The sequence below is a fragment of the Lithobates pipiens genome, unplaced genomic scaffold, assembly GCF_037356315.1.
Source record: "Lithobates pipiens isolate NorthernLeopardFrog02 unplaced genomic scaffold, aLitPip1_a1.2 Scaffold_25, whole genome shotgun sequence".
In the NCBI taxonomy this organism is placed as follows: domain Eukaryota; kingdom Metazoa; phylum Chordata; class Amphibia; order Anura; family Ranidae; genus Lithobates; species Lithobates pipiens.
The window spans coordinates 33,649,371-33,668,685 of NW_027507787.1; the positions used below are offsets into that span (position 1 = coordinate 33,649,371).

Consider the following 19,315-nt stretch of genomic DNA (forward strand, 5'->3'; position numbering starts at 1 on the left):
ATGCACGAGTGGCCTGCACGCCCCCTGAGGGGCGCGTGCGGAGCGCTCTGTGATCAGCGAGTCTATGAGAGTCACCTGATCACAGACCCGACCCCTTACCACGTGACCAGCTGTCAGCCAATGACAGCTGATCATGTGATGACAACAGAGTCGGTAATCGGCTATTTTTCCTCCTCGTGCTGATAGCGGAAGGAGAAAAAAAAAGCCGATCACCAGTGGCCGTGAGAGGGACTTCAGTCCCGATCACGGCGAGCTGGCGGCAGCTCATCAGTTCCCACCTGCCCCCTGCCAGTGCCACCTAAGGAAAGGCAAAAGTGCCACCCACCAGTGCCCATAGTGCCACCCATTAGTGCCCACAGTGCCACCCATCAGTGCCCACAGTGCCACCTATCAGTGCCCACAATCTGCCTCAACAACAGTGCTGCACCTCAGTGCCACATATCTGTGCCCATCAGTGTTATCTACCAGTGCCCATCAGTGCCACCTATCAGTGCCCATCAGTCCCATCTATCAGTGGTACCTATCAGTGGCCATTAGTGCCACCCATCAGTGCCATCTTATCTGTGCCCATCAGTGCTGCCTTATCTGTGCCCATCAGTACTGCCTTATCTGTGCCTTTCAGTGCCACGTTATCTGTGTCTATCAGTGCCACCTTAATTGTGCCTATCAGTGGCCACCAGTGCAGCCTATCAGTGGCCACCAGTGCAGCCTATCAGTGGCCACCAGTGCAGCCTATCAGTGGCCACCAGTGCAGCCTATCAGTGGCCACCAGTGCAGCCTATCAGTGGCCACCAGTGCAGCCTATCAGTGCCCACCAGTGCAGCCTATCAGTGCCCACCAGTGCAGCCTATCAGTGCCCACTAGTGCAGCCTATCAGTGCCCACCAGTGCAGCCTATCAGTGCCCACCAGTGCCGCCTCATGAGCGCATTTCAATGAAGGAGAAAAATGACCTGTTTGCAAAATTTTATAACAAACTATAAAACTTTTTTTTGCATCTTTTATTGTTTGTTTAGCAAAAAATAAAACTCCCAGCTGTAATTAAATACCACCAAAAGAAAGCTCTATTTCTGGGAAAAAAATGATAAAAATGTCATTTGGGTACAGTGTTGTATGGCCGCGCAATTGTCATTCAAATTGCATCAGCGCTGAAAGCTGAAAATTGGTCTGGGCAGGAGGGGGGTTTAAGTGCCCAGTAAGCAAGTGTTTAAAGTGGTGTTCCACCCACAAAAAAAAAATGCTTAAAATTCCTAAAAAAATAAGATAAAAAACATTTTGATTTTTTTTAACTCACCTCTAAATGCCTGTTACTAGGGGGTCCCTCGTAGTCTGCCTCCTTCAGTGCCTGGGCTCCTGACGTCACTTCCCCTCGGTGCAGGAAGGGCTCAGCTCTGCCCCCTCCCTCCTGTCAGTTATCTGGGACAGGTCCCAGATCACTGCGCGGCCAATCACGGTGTTTAGTGCCACTCGCGAATGCGCAGTGTGTGCCCGGCTGTGAAGCCACAGATGGGTGCCCACAGTTGTAATGCCAGTGCCGCCGAGAGGTGGGGGTGACAAACGGGTCTTCATTCCCCCACATCGCTGGACTCTGGGACAGGTAAGTGTCCGATTATTAAAAGTCAGCAGCTGCAGTATTTGTAGCTGCTGACTTTAATTTTTTTTAGGGGAAACTCCTCTTTAAGGAAGCTGGGTTGGGGAATAGTGTACAGAAATGTACTTGTTAATGTCATCATATGTGAAGACCATCAATTATCAACCTTGTGTATATACACCCTAACAGATATTCTGGAAACATTATTTAAATGCAACAGTGCTGCTACAGCCAAAGTCACAAATACAGGGCAGAGATATGAATAGAACAGGGTTTTTCTTCTTTGACCCCTTGTTTAACATAGAGGCAGAAACAGACACCAGTTGCCTCACTCTGTGCCTCAACAGCTAAAAAAAATAATAGATTTTTGTACTCACCATAAAATCCTTTTCTTGAAATCTCATTGAGAGACACAGTGTTCAGAGACAATTGGATTATATTTCCAATTTTATGAGAATTTGGACACTTGCAAACAAAAATAGTGACCAGCCGTGTATGACCTCTCCCACTCCCAACATGCCTCAGTTTTGTAGCAAGTAGTACCAAGAGTAGGCCATAAGCACAGTAGGATGGAGACTGTTTATCTTCCTTCATTTAGGACTCAGAATTCAGAGACAATTGGGACATCCAAAAGCAATATGAGAAACAAAATGGTAAAGAAAATGCTAATAAACCAGACTAAATAACAGGAAAAACTGGGGACTGCCTGCAGCAAAAAGAGTTGCCTAAAGAACCTTACAACTAAAGCTAGCACCAGATTAGGCCTGCATGTCCACCTGAAAAAACTTGGAGAACATGCAAACAAAAGATGAGGTGGAAGCTTTGAAAATCTGGGAAACAGTTGCCAAATGCCAAAAAGCCCAAGAAGCACTTACAGATATATGAGAATGCACCTTGACAGGTAAAGGTCAAACACAATCCATATAACCTCTTCGGCAATGCCCACAAGCAATGTACTGTGGAAGGGCGGCCCACACAGGCACACCGACTCATCTGTACGTGCCCCCATGCTCACACCCACTGTGATCAGCTGTGTCCAAACAAAGCCCAGATCTCTGTGTTGACAAGCAACACAGGGCCCTCTACAGAGGGAACAATCTCTCTGTTTCCTACCACTGCAAACAGAGAGATTTTTCATAAAAAGCAGCACACATTACAACATTAACACCTGCTAAGCACACAGTTAACCCTTTGATGTTAACCCCTTCCCAGCCAGTGTCATTAGTACAGTGAAAGTATATAGTATTAGAACTGAGCACTGTATTTGTGTCACTGGTGATGTCAGTGGCAGTTAGTTCCCACCCAGTGTCAGTTAGGGTCAGATTGCCTACTGCACTATCACAGTCCCACTATAAGTCACTGATCACTGCCATTCCAAGTATAAAAAAAAAAAAAATCCCAGTATATATATCACAGTTTGTAGGCACTATAACTTTCATGCAAATCAATCAATGTACACTTACTGGGATTTTTGTTACCAAAGACATGTAGCAGATTACACTTTGGTCTAAATTTATGAAGAGATATGATTTTTAAAAAGTTTTGTATTGGATATGTTTTCTATCAGAAAGTATAAAATATAACTTTCAAAATATTGTCTTTTGTAGTTTAAAGTAGTTCTGCACCTAAAAAAAAAATATTAAAAGCCAGCAGCTACTAATATTGCAGCTGCTGACTTTTAATAAAATCACACTTACCTGTCCCAGGGTCCAGCGATGTCGGCGGCAGATGACGAGCAATCGCTCGTCTCGCTGCTGCCCCGCCGCCATCCTCTGTCAGGGAATCGGGAAGTGAAACATTGCGGCTTCACTGCCCGGTTCCCTACTGCGCATGCGCGAGTCACTCTGCGCGTCTCTTCTGGTCCCCTGTGTGTTTCCCAGAACACAACGGGGGGGGGCGTCTGCGGGGGTCTGCGGCGGTCTGCCCGGAAGTGGGTGCAGATACCTGGATTATCCAGGTAACTGCACCCCCTCCCCCCTGAAAGGTGCCGATTGTGGCACGGGGGGGGGGGGGGGAGGGATCAGATTAGCGGAACTTCCCCTTTAGGGTGAAGAACTGCTTTAATAATTTTTTTTAAAAAGTGGTGATCAAATGGCACCTAAAGAAAGCTCTAAGGCTCGATTCACATCTATGCATATTGCTTTTGAGCATTTCTGCAGTGCTTTTTGTGGTGATTGCCGCATTTTTGGACGCACGTCTTTACTGCGTTTTTTTTTTTTTTTTACACTGTATATAGCTGGTTGCTAAGGAGGGGGCCGGGAAGCCGGCCACTGCGTCTTTAACAACCAATCATCAGCTGCCAGCGGGCTTCCCCGCTGAATGTAAAAAAATAAATTTCCAGCTAAAAAATATTTGTAAAATAAAGAGTGTGGGGTCCCCCCCAGGTCGGCAGGTCAGGAAAGGGAGGGGATGAGTGAGCACCCCCCCTCCTCGTGAACCATCCACAGCTGTATGCCCTCAATATGGGGGGAGTGGGTGCTTTGGGGCGGGGGGCTCTGCCCCAAAGCACCTTGCCCCCATGTAGATGGGGACAAGGGCCTCTTCCTGACAACCCTTTCCCGGTGGTTGTCGGGGTCTGTGGGTGGGGGGCTTATTGTAATCTGGAAGCCCCCTTTAACAAATGAGCCCCCAGATCCTGGCCACCCCCCTATGGGAATGAGTATGGGGTATATTGTACCCCTACACTACTTTTATATTTGGTGAATGGGTAGGGGTACAATGTAGGGAGAGGCCGGGATCTGGGTACCCCCTTGTTAAATAATCCAATAATCCCCCCGCCTGCAGACCCTAAAAACCACTGAGCGAGGGTTGTCGGGAAGAGGCCCTTGTCCCCATCAACATGGGGGCAAGGTGCTTTGGGGTGGGAGACACAGAGCATTTTAAAAAACCCTGAATATTCAGTCAATAAATGTGTACAACAAATAAAAATGCGCAACCAATAAAGGCATATATAAATGCAAATGTGCTGTGAATGATTAATTTGCGCGTGATGTACTGGGATTAAATTAAAAACGATATTAAGCTGTATAGTCTAAAAAGTGCTTGACTCAATGCAAACAACCAGGAGGAACTTCTCAGAAGAAAAAAACAATGTTTTTGTTCATCAAACAAAATAAGAAAAACAGCACTGCTTACCAGATATGATGGATCACAAATTATAGAGATTGAATAGGCACACACAGGAAGGATCACTTGGCCACAAAGGATGTATCTACAGGCTCTTCCAATAGCGGGATCCCTCCTCCTGTAGTGGCGTTTCCCCGTACAAGGCTTCAACTGGGAAACAGCCTCCTTCCTCAGTCGAAGCCTTGTACGGGGAAATGAGTCAGGTGGAGCTACAGGTCTTGACGTCACCACGCACCAGCTGGCTGGCTTGAGCCACGGCTGGTTTGAATGCACTGAATGCCGTTTTTGCTTGGATGTCAGTGCCTCCGATTTTTAAGATTTTTAATTCCAGTACTGCACGATGAAGCCTCTTCTTTCCATTTCATAACACATCCCACGGTAGAGTTTATCTTGCTAAAGACTCTGTGAGGAATATCGCAGCAGAGGAAAGCCGCTACAGGAGGAGGGATACCGCTATTGGAAGAGCCTGTGGATACATCCTTTGTGGCCAAGTGATCCTTCCTGTGTGTGCCTATTCAATCTCTATAATTTGCGATCCATCACATCTGGTAAGCGGTGCTGTTTTACTTATTTTGTTTGATGAACAAAAACATTGTTTGCATCGAGTCAAGCACTTTTTGGACTATACAGCTTAATATCGTTATTAACTAATCCCAGAACATCACAAGCAAATTAATCACTCACAGCACATTTGCATTTATATATGCCTTTATTGGTTGTGCATTTTTATTTGTTGTACAGATATTTGTGCAGCAGTTTATCAAATGCATTTTTTTATTTATTTGGTAAAATACAAAAGATGGGCTTATGTCAAATAAATAGATACCAACATGAAAGGCCTTAAAATTGTGCATGCCTATGAAATCGCAAAAAACTGCCACCCACAATATTCCAAAGGCGATTCAAAAAGAATTTACAGGTTATCTATTTAGCATTAACCGGGAATTATGGCCCTAGAAATAATGCTCTCGCACCGACATTTTTGGCAATGCCTCACACGTGTAGAGCAATTTATGTTTAAATGCAATAAATATTAAGTTGGGGAGTGCACTGGGGTGCTTTAAACTTTTTGTTTCTTATTGTTACTTATTTTTTTATAATCTACTTTTTAACACTTCTTTTTATTTTATTTCTTCCATTACCTTAATTGCTGACTTAAGTGGGCTAACAAGACCCCTATGTGATAGTTTGGGCAGGTGACATATCTTTATTTAGACATCAGGAGTCTATTAGATGTCCCTTCTGCTCTTCACTGCAGCTAATTAAGCACATATTATGCTTGATTAGCTGTTATGCTGGCCACAGTAGACGTAATACATGTCGCTTCCGGGTTCATTAGTTGTGGAATTGGGGAACAAGTGTACAGGGAAGCACTTTCAGAGTCCCATAAAAGTGATTGGATCTCCTTTACCTGAAAGTCTATCACCAGCTCTAAAAATCCATGAAGGAAAAAGAATACCGCGCTAACACCGTGAACCCTAACCAGCAGCAGTTCAACTTTGTGAGATATACACAAAACAGAAATACAATATAGAAAAAAAACTGCGCTAAAAGTTACGTGTGTAAATATGTAAACAACACCTCGTTAGGTGTGTAAATGTACAAACATCACCTATTGTGTACTATAAAAAAAAAAAGTCCATGCAATCATTAAGTGATCTAATACAATCCAAAAAAACAAAGTGAATAGAAATCTTGGATAAACTATGAAATGAAAAAGTCCACGCGATCAATGTGTGATCTAATAAAATCCAAGAAGACCCAAGGTGAATAGAAATCCTGGATGAGCAAACACAAATAAACATGTGATCCACCACCGTATAGATAACACGCTTAGCAGAGGGCAAGCTTATTACAGCCTGTAGGATGACAAACCATCCGGAACAGCACCCAGCGGCATCACCACCCCATAGCCAGATAATACCAGTAACTCAGAGACACAGCAGGCGTATGAAACCATATATCAGTCATAGGTTCATGGAAATGAAAAGAGGGTAACCATAGTGTGAATCCGTAGACTTAATTTTAATAAACAATTATAATTGCACTTACACATAATCAGTAGAAATGAACATCCATAAAAAACGCCGGCTGGCTAGCATACACCCACTCACAAACAGGTCGTGATGACGTCACAACCTCCCTACGCACGTTTTGTGCATAACTGACGTCGTCTGGGGAACCGGCGACGCACTGACTCATCACCTTAAATACACACATGGGTAACCACGCCTCATTGTGAGTTCTCAATGGTGGAACCCGATAATATAATAAAATAAATAATATAAACAATTAAAAAGTGCTAATGGACAGGAGCAATATCATTATATCCTAATTTGAGTTATGAGTCAAAAATGGGATTATTAATCTTGATCGTCTACCTTACGCAGACATATACAAAAAAGTAAGAAATAGCTAGTAGTACCTGCTCCACCATCTAGTGGACAAAGGGAGATCCAGCATTCACTGCAAAGTACAGTCACCCATATGAAATCCATCCCCAAAAATTAATTAGAAAAAAATAATAATAACAAATATAAAAATAAATATGAAAATAAAAATAAAGATAAAAATAAAAAATAAAATAAAAATAAAATGAAATAAAAACAAAAAAAACAAAAATGAAGAATAATAATTGAAAAATCTTAATTAATATAGAAATGAATTAATATAAAAATAATTTCACAATTCATAAAAATAATCAATTGTGAAAAAAAAAAATTAGGTTAATCAATAAAATTGACTAATTGGTTAAAAAATGCCAATGAGATCTCACATCGAGTGCACATAAAAAATCAGGAATTATCAATAAACGTCAATTCAGATCAATGTCGACATTGAGCCCAAAGGACATTTGATTTTATGTATCCATGCCATCTCAAGCCTGGAAATACCACGAACCAAAGAACCCCCCCTCCATTGGGGAATGTATCTATCAATACCCAAAAAGATGGTTTTAGCCGGATCCTTATTGTGGACCTCTAAATAATGCCTAGACACTGGGTGTTTAGGAAACCCATTTATAATGTTTGTCACATGTTCATTAAGCCTAACCCTGAGGGGGCGTTTGGTCCTGCCCACATACTGTAGCCCACACGGGCATTGGAGCAGGTATAACACCCCCTCAGTGGAACATGTGATGAACGGCCTAATCTCAAACTGGACTCTGGTGCTAGATGATCGAAACTTGTGGGTTCTGCTGTGTAGACATCCACTTAAGAAATATAGCCTACATCTCCTGCATTGATAAAATCTGGTCAGATTCTCAAAGAAACCTTTTTTAATAGATGGAGGATCCAGAATATCAGGAGCCACTTTACTCCTCAGAGAAGTGGCACCTCTATACAGAACCTGAGGCCTAGCAGGAAGAACTGTATTCAAAAACTGATCATTTGTGAGAATATGCCAATGTTTTCTGATAAGTTGCCCAACATTTCTATGCTGTATTGAATATGTAGTAATAAATGGAACCAAAAATTTCCCATCCTTTCTGGGTGATCTTTCCTTGAGAAGATCATTTCTATTTATTAATGCCACCTCATCCAAGGTAGCCTTTAAGATTGTCTCTGAATACCCCTTCTCCAAAAAAATCGAGTTAAAAATTAAAGTTAAAATCTCAGCCTGAAGAGGAAACTCCCTAGGATCAGAGCAATTCCGCTTCAAGCGTACATATAGACTTTTAGGTACTGACCTAAGCTAGGCCTCATGATGGCAACTACCAATAGGGATATAAGAATTGCGGTCAGTACCCTTAAAAAAAGTAGCAGTACTAAACTGATCGTTACTGACCCCAATTCTCAAATCCAAAAAATTTATCTCAGTCTGACTTATCTTGTAATTGAAAAAAATGCCCCTATTGTTGACATTCAGTTCCACAAAGAAAAGATTCAAATTGGCCCTGCTGCCATCCCAAAGGAGGACAATGTCATCTATATACCTCGCCCACAGGACCACCTGGGGTCTCTGATTGGCATAGACGACATCCTCCCCCCAGAGAGCCATAAAAAGGTTCGCCAAACTGGGGGCATAGGGGCATATTTTGCCCCCATGGCGACCCCTCTATCCTTTCTATAGAACTGGCCCCCAAACCAAAAATAACTCAGAGAAGTAGCGAATTGAAACAACTCCATAATAAAACAAATTTGCTCATGTGGTATCACAGTATATAATGACGTGACATCTGCTGTCACCATCCACAGACCTGGCCTGGGGGTCTGCTCAACCAACAAATTAATCACAGACCTTGAATCCTTTATATATGAAGGCATCCTCTTAACTAGTGGCTGGAGATAAAAATCAATAAACCTGCCCGCCAGGTAGGGTGCTTATGAATTTTTGGTAGATAATATATTACCGGCGTACGTGGTTCTTTAGGCACTAAATAGAGTTTTTCTTTTTTATTCAGAACACCGCGTTCAAACCCACTCTGCACCAAAACCTCCAATTCTCTCAAATACCCAACCTTAGGATCTGACTGAAGTGGGGTATAGGTATCTTGATCCCCTATTATTCTATTCATTTCTATCAGGTAATCTTTTTTATCCAAAATAATAGCCAGGGAGATGGGGGGGCCCAATTCGAACCCAGTGTGACCATAAATGTTGCCATGACCCCGACCTCCACCTGCGTTGTTACCTGATCCACGCGGGCACCGTGGGGGCAAAGGTATGTAATTTGGTGGCAACCCACCTCTACCCCCACCCCCCTGTACATGAGGGGAGGCCCAACATAACCAACGCCAGGGCGAACAAACCCATTAGGTGCTGGCTTCAAAGGGGGTAGGGCCTGACTTTCAACTGACATCCCAACGTCCATGGCAATATTGGTATTATTGGCCTGTTCAGCCAATAATTTTTTTTGCCACTCAAAAACAACCCCCCCCCCTTGGTAGTATTTCTAAAAATCCATACTAAGTTCACAGCTGCAGTAACAGACGCGAGCTTGCTTTAGCCCCTTGAGTACTAGGATGTTCATAAATGTACCTTGGCAGACAATTGGGTTAACTTTTAACCTTCATTTTCTAGCAATGGAATATACATGTACTACACAGTGCAGTGCATAGAAACGGGCGATTTGAAATATAAAATGTACAGCCCAGAGTACAGAATGGGTCATCAAACGATATTAACCACTTCCCGACCGCCGCACGACGATGTACATCGACAGAATGGCACGGGCAGGCATAAGGGCTTACATGTACGTCCTTGCCTGCCCGCGGGTCGGGGGCCCGATCGGGGCCCCGCCCGGTGCCTGCGGCGGTCGGTATTCGTTCGGGAGCGATCCCGGACGAGGGGACGGCCATTCATTCATGGCCACCCCCTCGCGATCGCTCCCGACGAATGAAAATGCTCCGTGACATCACTTCCTCTCCTGTAATGTAAACACAGGAGAGGAAGTGATGTAATCTCTCCTCCGTGTCGGTATTTTTCGTTCCGACACCGAGGAGAGAGGATCGGTGAGTTGCACCAACACGACACTACACAGTAGAACATGCCAGGCACACTCACACCCCCCCCATCACCCCCCCAATTACCCCTGCCCCCCAGTCACAGTGACACCAATGTCATTTTTATTTTTTTTGCATTGGTGTCATTTGTGACTGTAATAACTGTTAGGGCAGTTAGGGTTAGCCCCCTTTAGTTCTAATGTACCCCCCTAACCCCCCCAATAAAGGTTTAACCCCGTGATCACCCCCCGTCGCCAGTGTCACTAAGGCTGGGTTCACATTGCAGCGGTTTATGAGAACGAATGTGATTCACACCGCACTGCAGTGCAAATCACATCCGATCTCTGTGCGATTCGAGTTCAGCCATACAGATAGTATGGCTGAATTCGCATCGCACCCGCCGCAAATTCGCACGGGACCCTTTTTTTGGCCCGCAGCAGAATCGGATCGCATGGGTGTTCACACCATGCGATCCGAGTTTGCAGATCGCACTGCGATATGCGAACTGATCTGGGGGTGTCATTAACATTTCACTGACACTCCCAGCAGTTCGCATAGGGCAGTGTGAACTGCCGCCGGGAGGCATGCGATGCGGGAACCCGCCGCGGATTCGTGGCGTTCCCGCATCGCTCCAGTGTGAACCCAGCCTAATAAGCGATCGTTTTTCTGATCGCTGTATTAGTGTCACAGGTGACGCTAGTTAGGCAGGTAGGTATTTAGGTTCGCCGCAGCTTTTTATAGCGCCAGGGACCCCCATATACTACCGCATAAAGCCCCCTGATTGCCCCCTAGTTAACCCTTTCACCAGTGATCACCATATAACTGTTACAGGTGACGCTGGTTGGTTAGTTATTTTTTTATAGTTTCAGGGCACCCGCCATTTATTACCTAATAAAGGTTTAACCCCCTGATCACCCGGCGGGTGTCATTTGTGACTGTAATAACTGTTAGGGCAGTTAGGGTTAGCCCCCTTTAGTTCTAAGGTACCCCCCTAACCCCCCCAATAAAGGATTAACCCCGTGATCACCCCCCGTCGCCAGTGTCACTAAGGCTGGGTTCACATTGCAGCGGTTTATGAGAACGGATGTGATTCGCACCGCACTGCAGTGCAAATCACATCCGATCTCTGTGCGATTCGAGTTCAGCCATACAGATAGTATGGCTGAATTCGTGTCGCACCCGCCGCAAACTCGCACGGGACCCTTTTTTTGGTCCGCAGCAGAATCGGATCGCATGGGTGTTCACACCATGCGATCTGAGTTTGCAGATCGCACTGCGATATGCGAACTGATCTGGGGGTGTCATTAACATTTCACTGACACTCCCAGCAGTTCGCATAGGGCAGTGTGAACTGCCGCCGGGAGGCATGTGATGCGGGAACCCGCCGCGGATTCGTGGCGTTCCCGCATCGCTCCAGTGTGAACCCAGCCTAATAAGCGATCGTTTTTCTGATCGCTGTATTAGTGTCACAGGTGACGCTAGTTAGGCAGGTAGGTATTTAGGTTCGCCGCAGCTTTTTATAGCGCCAGGGACCCCCATATACTACCGCATAAAGCCCCCTGATTGCCCCCTAGTTAACCCTTTCACCAGTGATCACCATATAACTGTTACAGGTGACGCTGGCTGGTTAGTTATTTTTTTATAGTTTCAGGGCACCCGCCATTTATTACCTAGTCTCACTAGTGTACCCCTAAATTTAGGGGTGTCTACTTTCCAAAATGGGGTCATTTGGGGGGGGTTTGTGCCATCTTGGCATTTTATGGCCTTCAAAACTGTAACGCCCTTAGAAAGCCTGAAGGCGGTGCTTGGTTTTCGGGGCCCTGTACGCGGCTAGGCTCCCAAAAAGTCCCACATATGTGGTATCCCCGTACTCAGGAGAAGCAGCAGAATTTATTTTGGGGTGTCATTTCACATATGCCCATGGCATGCGTGAGCAATATATCATTTAGTGACAACTTTGTGAAAAAAAAAAAAAAAAAAGTTTGTCATTTTCCCGCAACTTGTGGCAAAATATAAAATATTCCATGGACCCAACATGCCTCTCAGCAAATAGCTTGGGGTGTCTACTTTCTAAAATGGGGTCATTTGTGGGGGTTTTGTGCCATCTTGGCATTTTATGGCCTTCAAAACTGTAATAGGTAGTGAGGAGTGAAGTCAAATATTTACGCCCTTAGAAAACCTGAAGGCGGTTCTTGGTTTTCGGGGCCCCGTACGCGGCTAGGCTCCCAAAAAGTCCCACATATGTGGTATCCCCGTACTCAGGAGAAGCAGCAGAATTTATTTTGGGGTGTCATTTCACATATGCCCATAGCATGTGTGAGCAATATATAATTTAGTGACAACTTTGTGAAAAAAAAATAAAAAAAAATTAAAGTTTGTAATTTTCCCGCAACTTGTGGCAAAATATAAAATATTCCATGGACTCAAAATGCCTCTCAGCAAATAGCTTGGGGTGTCTACTTTCTAAAATGGGGTCATTTGTGGGGGTTTTGTGCCATCTTGGCATTTTATGGCCTTCAAAACTGTAATAGGTAGTGAGAAGTGAAATCAAAAATTTACGCCCTTAGAAAGCCTGAAGGCGGTGCTTGGTTTTCGGGGCCCCGTACGCGGCTAGGCTCCCAAAAAGTCCCACATATGTGGTATCCCCGTACTCAGGAGAAGCAGCAGAATTTATTTTGGGGTGTCATTTCACATATGCCCATAGCATGTGTGAGCAATATATCATTTAGTGACAACTTTGTGTCATTATTCAATCGCTTGAGGCAAAAAAATAAAATATTCAATGGGCTCAACATGCCACTTATCAATTTCCTTAGGGTGTCTACTTTCCAAAATGGGGTCATTTGGGGGGGTTTTGTACTGCCCTGCCATTTTAGCACCTCAAGAAATGAGATAGGCAGTCGTAAACTAAAAGCTGCGTAAATTCCAGAAAACGTACCTTAGTTTGTAGATGTGACAACTTTTGCGCAAACCAATAAATATACAATTATTGACTTTTTTTTTACCAAAGACATGTGGCTGAATACATTTTGGCCTAAATGTATGACTAAAATTGAGTTTATTGGATTTTTCTAATAACAAAAAGTAGAAAATATCATTTTTTTTCAAAATTTTCGGTCTTTTTACGTTTATATCGCAAAAAATAAAAATCGCAGAGGCAATCAAATACCATCAAAAGAAAGCTCTATTTGTGGGAAGAAAAGGACGCAAATTTTGTTTGGGTACAACATTGCATGACCGCGCAATTACCAGTTAAAGCAGCGCAGTGCCAAATTGTAAAAAGACCTCTGGTCATTTACCAGCAAAATGGTCCGGTCTGAAAGTGGTTAAATATACACCACAGCATATAGGATTTGACAGTTTGAAACACTGAATGTACAGCACAACATACTGAGTAAGAGAGAGCTGAATAAGGAATGTATAGTATAGTATACAAAATTAGGTGGTATGGGATGTGTATACACTGTGTGTGGCACTGTATACAAGGAATTCACAATATGACATACAAAATTAGGCAGTGCGGAATAGGAAATGTACATGTAGCACCCTGCTCCTGATGAGCAGACACTATTGTCTTTTTCAAATTTAATTGTCTGAAGCTGTAGTTTGGCTCAGACTAATTTCTCTAAAAGTTCTGGTTTCTGTACCAGTCCAGTTGGGTTGCACCGATTCCCACTTGACCGTAGGTGTCGCTGTCACTGGGTGTGGAACAGCAGCAGGCTGGATGTATTGAATGCCGCCTCTTGCTCAGAAGTGGTTCAGTGGGTGTGGGTTCCCTGCTGTGCATTCTGGGAGAGGGTATTTAAGGTACCGATGCCATTTTTTTGGGTTTGTTTTCCGGGGTCTGTGATCCCAACCCCAGGGCCCTCCTGGCCTGGGGTCTGTGTCGCATGGATTTGCGCCTCGGAGCCGGCTGGCCTGAGACCTTGCAACTGAGAGTGTAGGCCCAGGAATGTCTTGGGGCCTACTGATCCAGGGGTGGTCCTGTGCTGTCTTGCCTGCGGGGAGAAGCCAAGCGACTGAAGAATCCAGGAGAGGACTTGTTAGGTGGAGGACTGAGCGCAAGGCTGGTGTCTCTGGAGGAGCCTGCAAACTCAGTTGAAGGATGCAACCTGGATCAATATCCTTACAGTATCGCCGGATCGGCTGAAAGAATCTGGTACTGTATGGTAGTTCTTCCTAAAAACTCTTAAAACCACTAAGTTCAATTAACCACTCTGTGGCAGAGACTTTGCTGAGCATCTACTCTCAAAAATCTCTAAGTTCAGTTAACAAGTCTGTGGCAGAGACTTTGTTAAGCATCTTGGCTGCTAGGTCAAGTGAGAGGGGGCTATCCGGTGACTGCTGGATCCAGTCTACAGAGCTGTTTACCCTCTGGATCTGACTAATATCTCTAACCCGCAATTACTAGGTGCCTGAACTCCCCCTTATCCTCTAACCCTCTATTGAAGGACTTGTGCCTTTCTTTGGTGTTACCCCTGAATAAATCTTCAAAAAGGACCACGTGTCTGATCTATCATCACTTGGGCTACTTTGCAACGGGACCCCCCTAAGATGAAGTGGCAAGCAGATGAGGTAACTGTAAGCCCGAATAAAACCAGCAGCTCCTTCAGGGGTTAGTGCTACATACAGTATGGTGTACAGAATGAGGCAATGTTGAATAGGGAATGTACGGCATGGCATACAGAATGAGGTGCTGTAGAATAAGGAACCTACAGATAGGCACATGTAGTAAGGTAGTGTGGAATAGGGAGAATATGAAATGAGGCATTGTGGAAAAGGATGTGCAGTATGGTATACAAATTGAGGTGCTGGGGAATGTACAGTATGACATACTGATTGAAGCAATAAGACAGGGAATTTAAAAACACAGTTAACGCAGAGAAGGAACACAAAATTTCTGTAATATGCACTGTCCACTTCTTTGATATTGCCTGCAGGCCAAATGAAAGATCCAGCCCCCTTCAGGCCTCCATCAGCAGAACCTGCACATGCTGTGACAGCTCGTCCAAATGCTGCTGTCACTTATAAACACAGAGTCGGCAGAGAAAGTATTCTGCTATCAATGTGCTCTGCTATGAGAGAGATGATGCATCTGTCAAAGCCACACAACAAGTATGTAGTAGATGATTTCTTCTGTGAGCTCTATGTTTAGAAATGACAGCAACCATCAAGTGAGCTGTCACAGCATGCTAACAAAGGTCTAGATGCTCAATTTATTTGCAGGTGTTCACTGCACCTTATCCCTGCAGACTCAATCTGGCCCCCTGCGGTCCAGGCTCCACAGCAGCCACATGTACGGCTATGGTGGTAATTCTGCCACTGGTCTGCATAAATTGCATTTTTGGCAGATCAACAGGTATTTTTCTGTTCTTGTAGGGTCTTTAAAGGGATAAAACCCAATGTGCATATATTGCTGAGATGTACTGTATATGTTTTTTTTTTTTACTTGAGATAAATTTTAAACTGGTTGTAAATGCTTAAGTTTTTTTTTTTTACCTTAAAGCATTTTAATCTTTAAGGTAAAAAACCTTCTATTGTCAGCCCCCCCAAATCCTTCCCTTAGCCTGATCTAGAGCTATCGATGTGCTCTCTTCCTTCTCACTGGACTAATTGCCTCCTGCTGCTGTCAATCAAATCCAGTGTTGAGGGAGCTGGGCCAAGCTGCACTCTGTGTGTCTATAGACCTATAAAGCGTGGCTTGGGATAGAGTGTGTGCCGCCAGAAGAAGCAGCTTCCTGTGGTGGCTCACGGAGAAGAGGAGGAACCCAAAGCATTGGTAGGGGACCCCAGAAGAAGAGGATCAGGGCTGCTCTGTGCAGTACCATTGCAAAAAGCAGTTAAGTGTGAAATGTTTGTTATTTAAAAAAAAATACTTTACAATCACTTTAATAACACAACTGGTTTAAAGGGCTGGAGAGAATTTTTTCTTTCGGAAATTAAAATGAAGCATATAACTATTATTTATTAATCTGACAAATAACTACCTTTCCTTTGTTTATAACACTGTTGCCATCAGTCTTCTTGATCCGCTTGGATACCTCCTCATTATACTCAAACTGTAGTTTGTCACCGCATGGTTTGCTTTCAGGACGATCATCCAGAATATTATCTGTAATTATATGAATGAGAAGATAAGAACAGCAATTCTCTTGACTGATCAAAACACAGCACATAAGGTATATAATTAGTCGTCTAGGTTTAAAAACAAAATGTCCAGACACTGTCACATTTTTTTTATTTTTTTTTTGAGCACTGGTCATATAAAAGCCACAAATGTAATATAAAATATATTTTCCCTTGTATATTAGAGAACCACATTAAATGCAGACTGATGGTCAGAGATTACATTTGGGGTATATGCAGAAATGATTTACATTTTTTATGATATTAAACCTGGCCATAAGGCTGGATTTACACTATACTCACATGCAGCTCACAGCAGGGGTCCGGTGCATCCTAGTTCACCATTTCAGGTCCGATTTCAGCCTGAATTTTTGTCCGAATTTGGACCTGAAAGGGACCAAAAGAAGCACAGGGCTTCTGTGCAAATTCACACCAGAGCCACAGCAGAGATATGTGAACTGGCTCTATAGAGAGCCTGTCAAAAATCTCCTACTATTGCGAATCGGATGCGGATATTCGCATCCATTTCGCAATAGTGTGAACCCAGCCTAAACAAACCTGAGTGCCTGACACTTTTTATTTTTTCAGCAGTATACAGCCTGACCTACAACAGGCAATGACTGGATGTGACAGATAATGTATACTTAGCACAGTGCAGGGGCCAAATGTAGCATTCACGTGAAAACTGAATAGGTTGCATGAAAGCAGTACACATGCAAAGATAATGAAAGCCACTCAACAGCACAGCAGACATTGATGAGGTTAGCTGGAGCTAGCCCACTCCAATTATCATAGGTTTGCACAACTAGCATATAAAGCTGGGTATAAACACAGTTTTTTTTCCCCGTTCAACCAAACAACTGACAGATCCCCACATTAACACAAACTATATAGATGCAGGGATCACTGTTCTATTGTATTCCGACAGCCATGATGATCACATGCTGACTTTTCCAGCATGACTGACAGAAGTTGGTAATTTATCTGGCTTCTATGGAACAGACAGCAGTACACACTGACCAAAGTTCACCTGCTTCACTGACCCACTGACCAAATTTCGGTACGTATGTCCCGGGCTTTAGTCACAGAAAAAAATGTACCATAGCTATCAGTCAAAGTTTGCTAAATTGGGAGGACCAGGTAGACACCGAGATGTCTTTAAGATATCACAGACCTATTTTTTAATATATGAGACATGTTGTCCAAAGCAATAGTTCTGCACTGCACAAAAGCACACAGGTCTAAAAAATATTAGTATGCCGGTCAGTACCAGTGGTTTTCTGTGGACAAATTGATTACAAAACATCACAAACTTTTGTAAAAAGAAACTATGACCTATAAGACCTTTTAACAGTTTTGTTAGCAATATTTGTGAATTTGTGAACCAGCTCAAATAATCTTTATATTTATGTACATAGAGCATCCACATTTTCTCAGCTTTGTAGTGCTGCACTAAAAATGTGCTTCATTCTTTTCTTACTAATGCAGTCATGAAGGAGGGATCTAAATAATTTCCTGATACACACATGAAAATCAAAAGGAACTTTTTAAAGTCTAAATCTGAAATGACGTTTTTAAAATATGAATCAGTAAGGGCATAACGTAAATGTGAAAATTTAAAGTGATACCGTTTTTTTTTCTTTAAAAATAACAAACATGTTATACTTACCTGCTCTGTGCAGTATTTTTGCACAGGCTTCTCGAGTCCCTCGCCAGCGCTCCTTGCCCCTCCCTTCCAAGCAGCTTGCTATGTGGACCAAGCCGAGCCACAGCTCTGTGTATCCATTCTGACCGAAGCCGTGGTTCACCCCCGCCCCCTTTCTTTTCTCATGGGCTAACTGACTTCGATTGACAGCAGCGGGAGTCAATGGCATCCCTGCTGTGTCTGAGCCAATCAGGAGGGAGAGTCCGAGGCACTCATACACATCTCTGGAACGAGATGGGGCACAGGTCAGTATTAGGGGGGCTGCTGCACACAGAAGATTTTTTTATCTTAAGAATGCATTAAGATATAAAACCTTCTGCCTTTAAAACCACTTTAAATCAAAAATTACTTTCAAGTAAATATTCCAATAACTTAAAGTGTACAGCTTACTTCCTTTAAAATGCATGATTACTTTTAGTACACCTCTCCAATGTCTATGCATATTACTAAAGTGGTCAACAAACCACTGCCAGGTGGGAACACAAGAAAGCCAAAGGTCTATGCAATAGGAAGAGCAATTGCAATGTCAATAGCTAATACCATAGAGCCAGCAGGCAAATACAACCTGTTTTTACACCATATATGAATAGCAATCAGGTGCAAAAACAACACAAATTAGATAGGGCCAAAACAATCTATATACAGCTGTGCTCATAAGAGCAGAATTTATGATTTTTTGGCCATTTTTAAGAGAATACGAATAACACAAAAACATTAATGGTTAGTGTTTGGCTGAAACCATTTATTTTCAATCAACTGTGTTTACTCTTTTTAAATCATAATGGCAATAGAAACTACTCAAATGACCCTGATCAAAAGTTGACATACCCTGGTGATTTTGGCCTGATAACATTCACACAAGTTGACACAAAGTTTGCTTGTAATTAGTGTGTGTGTGTGTGTGTAAAAAAGGTCAATGCGTTTCTGGACTCCTGACAGACCCTTGCATCTTTCATCCGGTGCTGCATTGACTTTTCTGGATTTCTAAGTCATGGGGAGTCATGGGGAAAGAAAAAGAATTGTCAAAGGATCTGCGGGAAAAGGTAGTTGAACTTTATAAAACAGGAAAGGGTTATAAAAAAATAACCAAGGAATTGAGAAAACCAATCAGAAGTGTTCAAACTCTAATCAAGAAGTGGAAAATTAGGGGGTTCAACTAAAATTTCAGCCACAACTGCCAAGAAAATTGTTGAGGATGCAAAGAAGAACCCACAAATAAATTCATGTGAAATACAGGACTCTATGAAAATGTGGTGTGGCTGTTTCAAGATGCACAATAAGGAGGCACTTGAAGAAAGATAGGCTGCATGGTCGAGTCGCCAG

General features: G+C 43.3%; 1 protein-coding gene across 9 annotated transcripts in view; it reads right to left on the bottom strand.

Moving 5' to 3' along the window:
• The window catches only part of PLCE1 (phospholipase C epsilon 1), a 783,803-nt gene that overhangs the window by 146,068 nt on the left and 618,420 nt on the right, over positions 1-19,315 (bottom strand). For all 9 annotated transcript variants that reach the window (XM_077454232.1, XM_077454230.1, XM_077454231.1 and 6 more), the window contains one exon: positions 16,149-16,273. In XM_077454232.1, the coding sequence (XP_077310358.1) occupies positions 16,149-16,273 (125 nt within the window). The remainder of the gene's footprint in view (positions 1-16,148; positions 16,274-19,315) is intronic.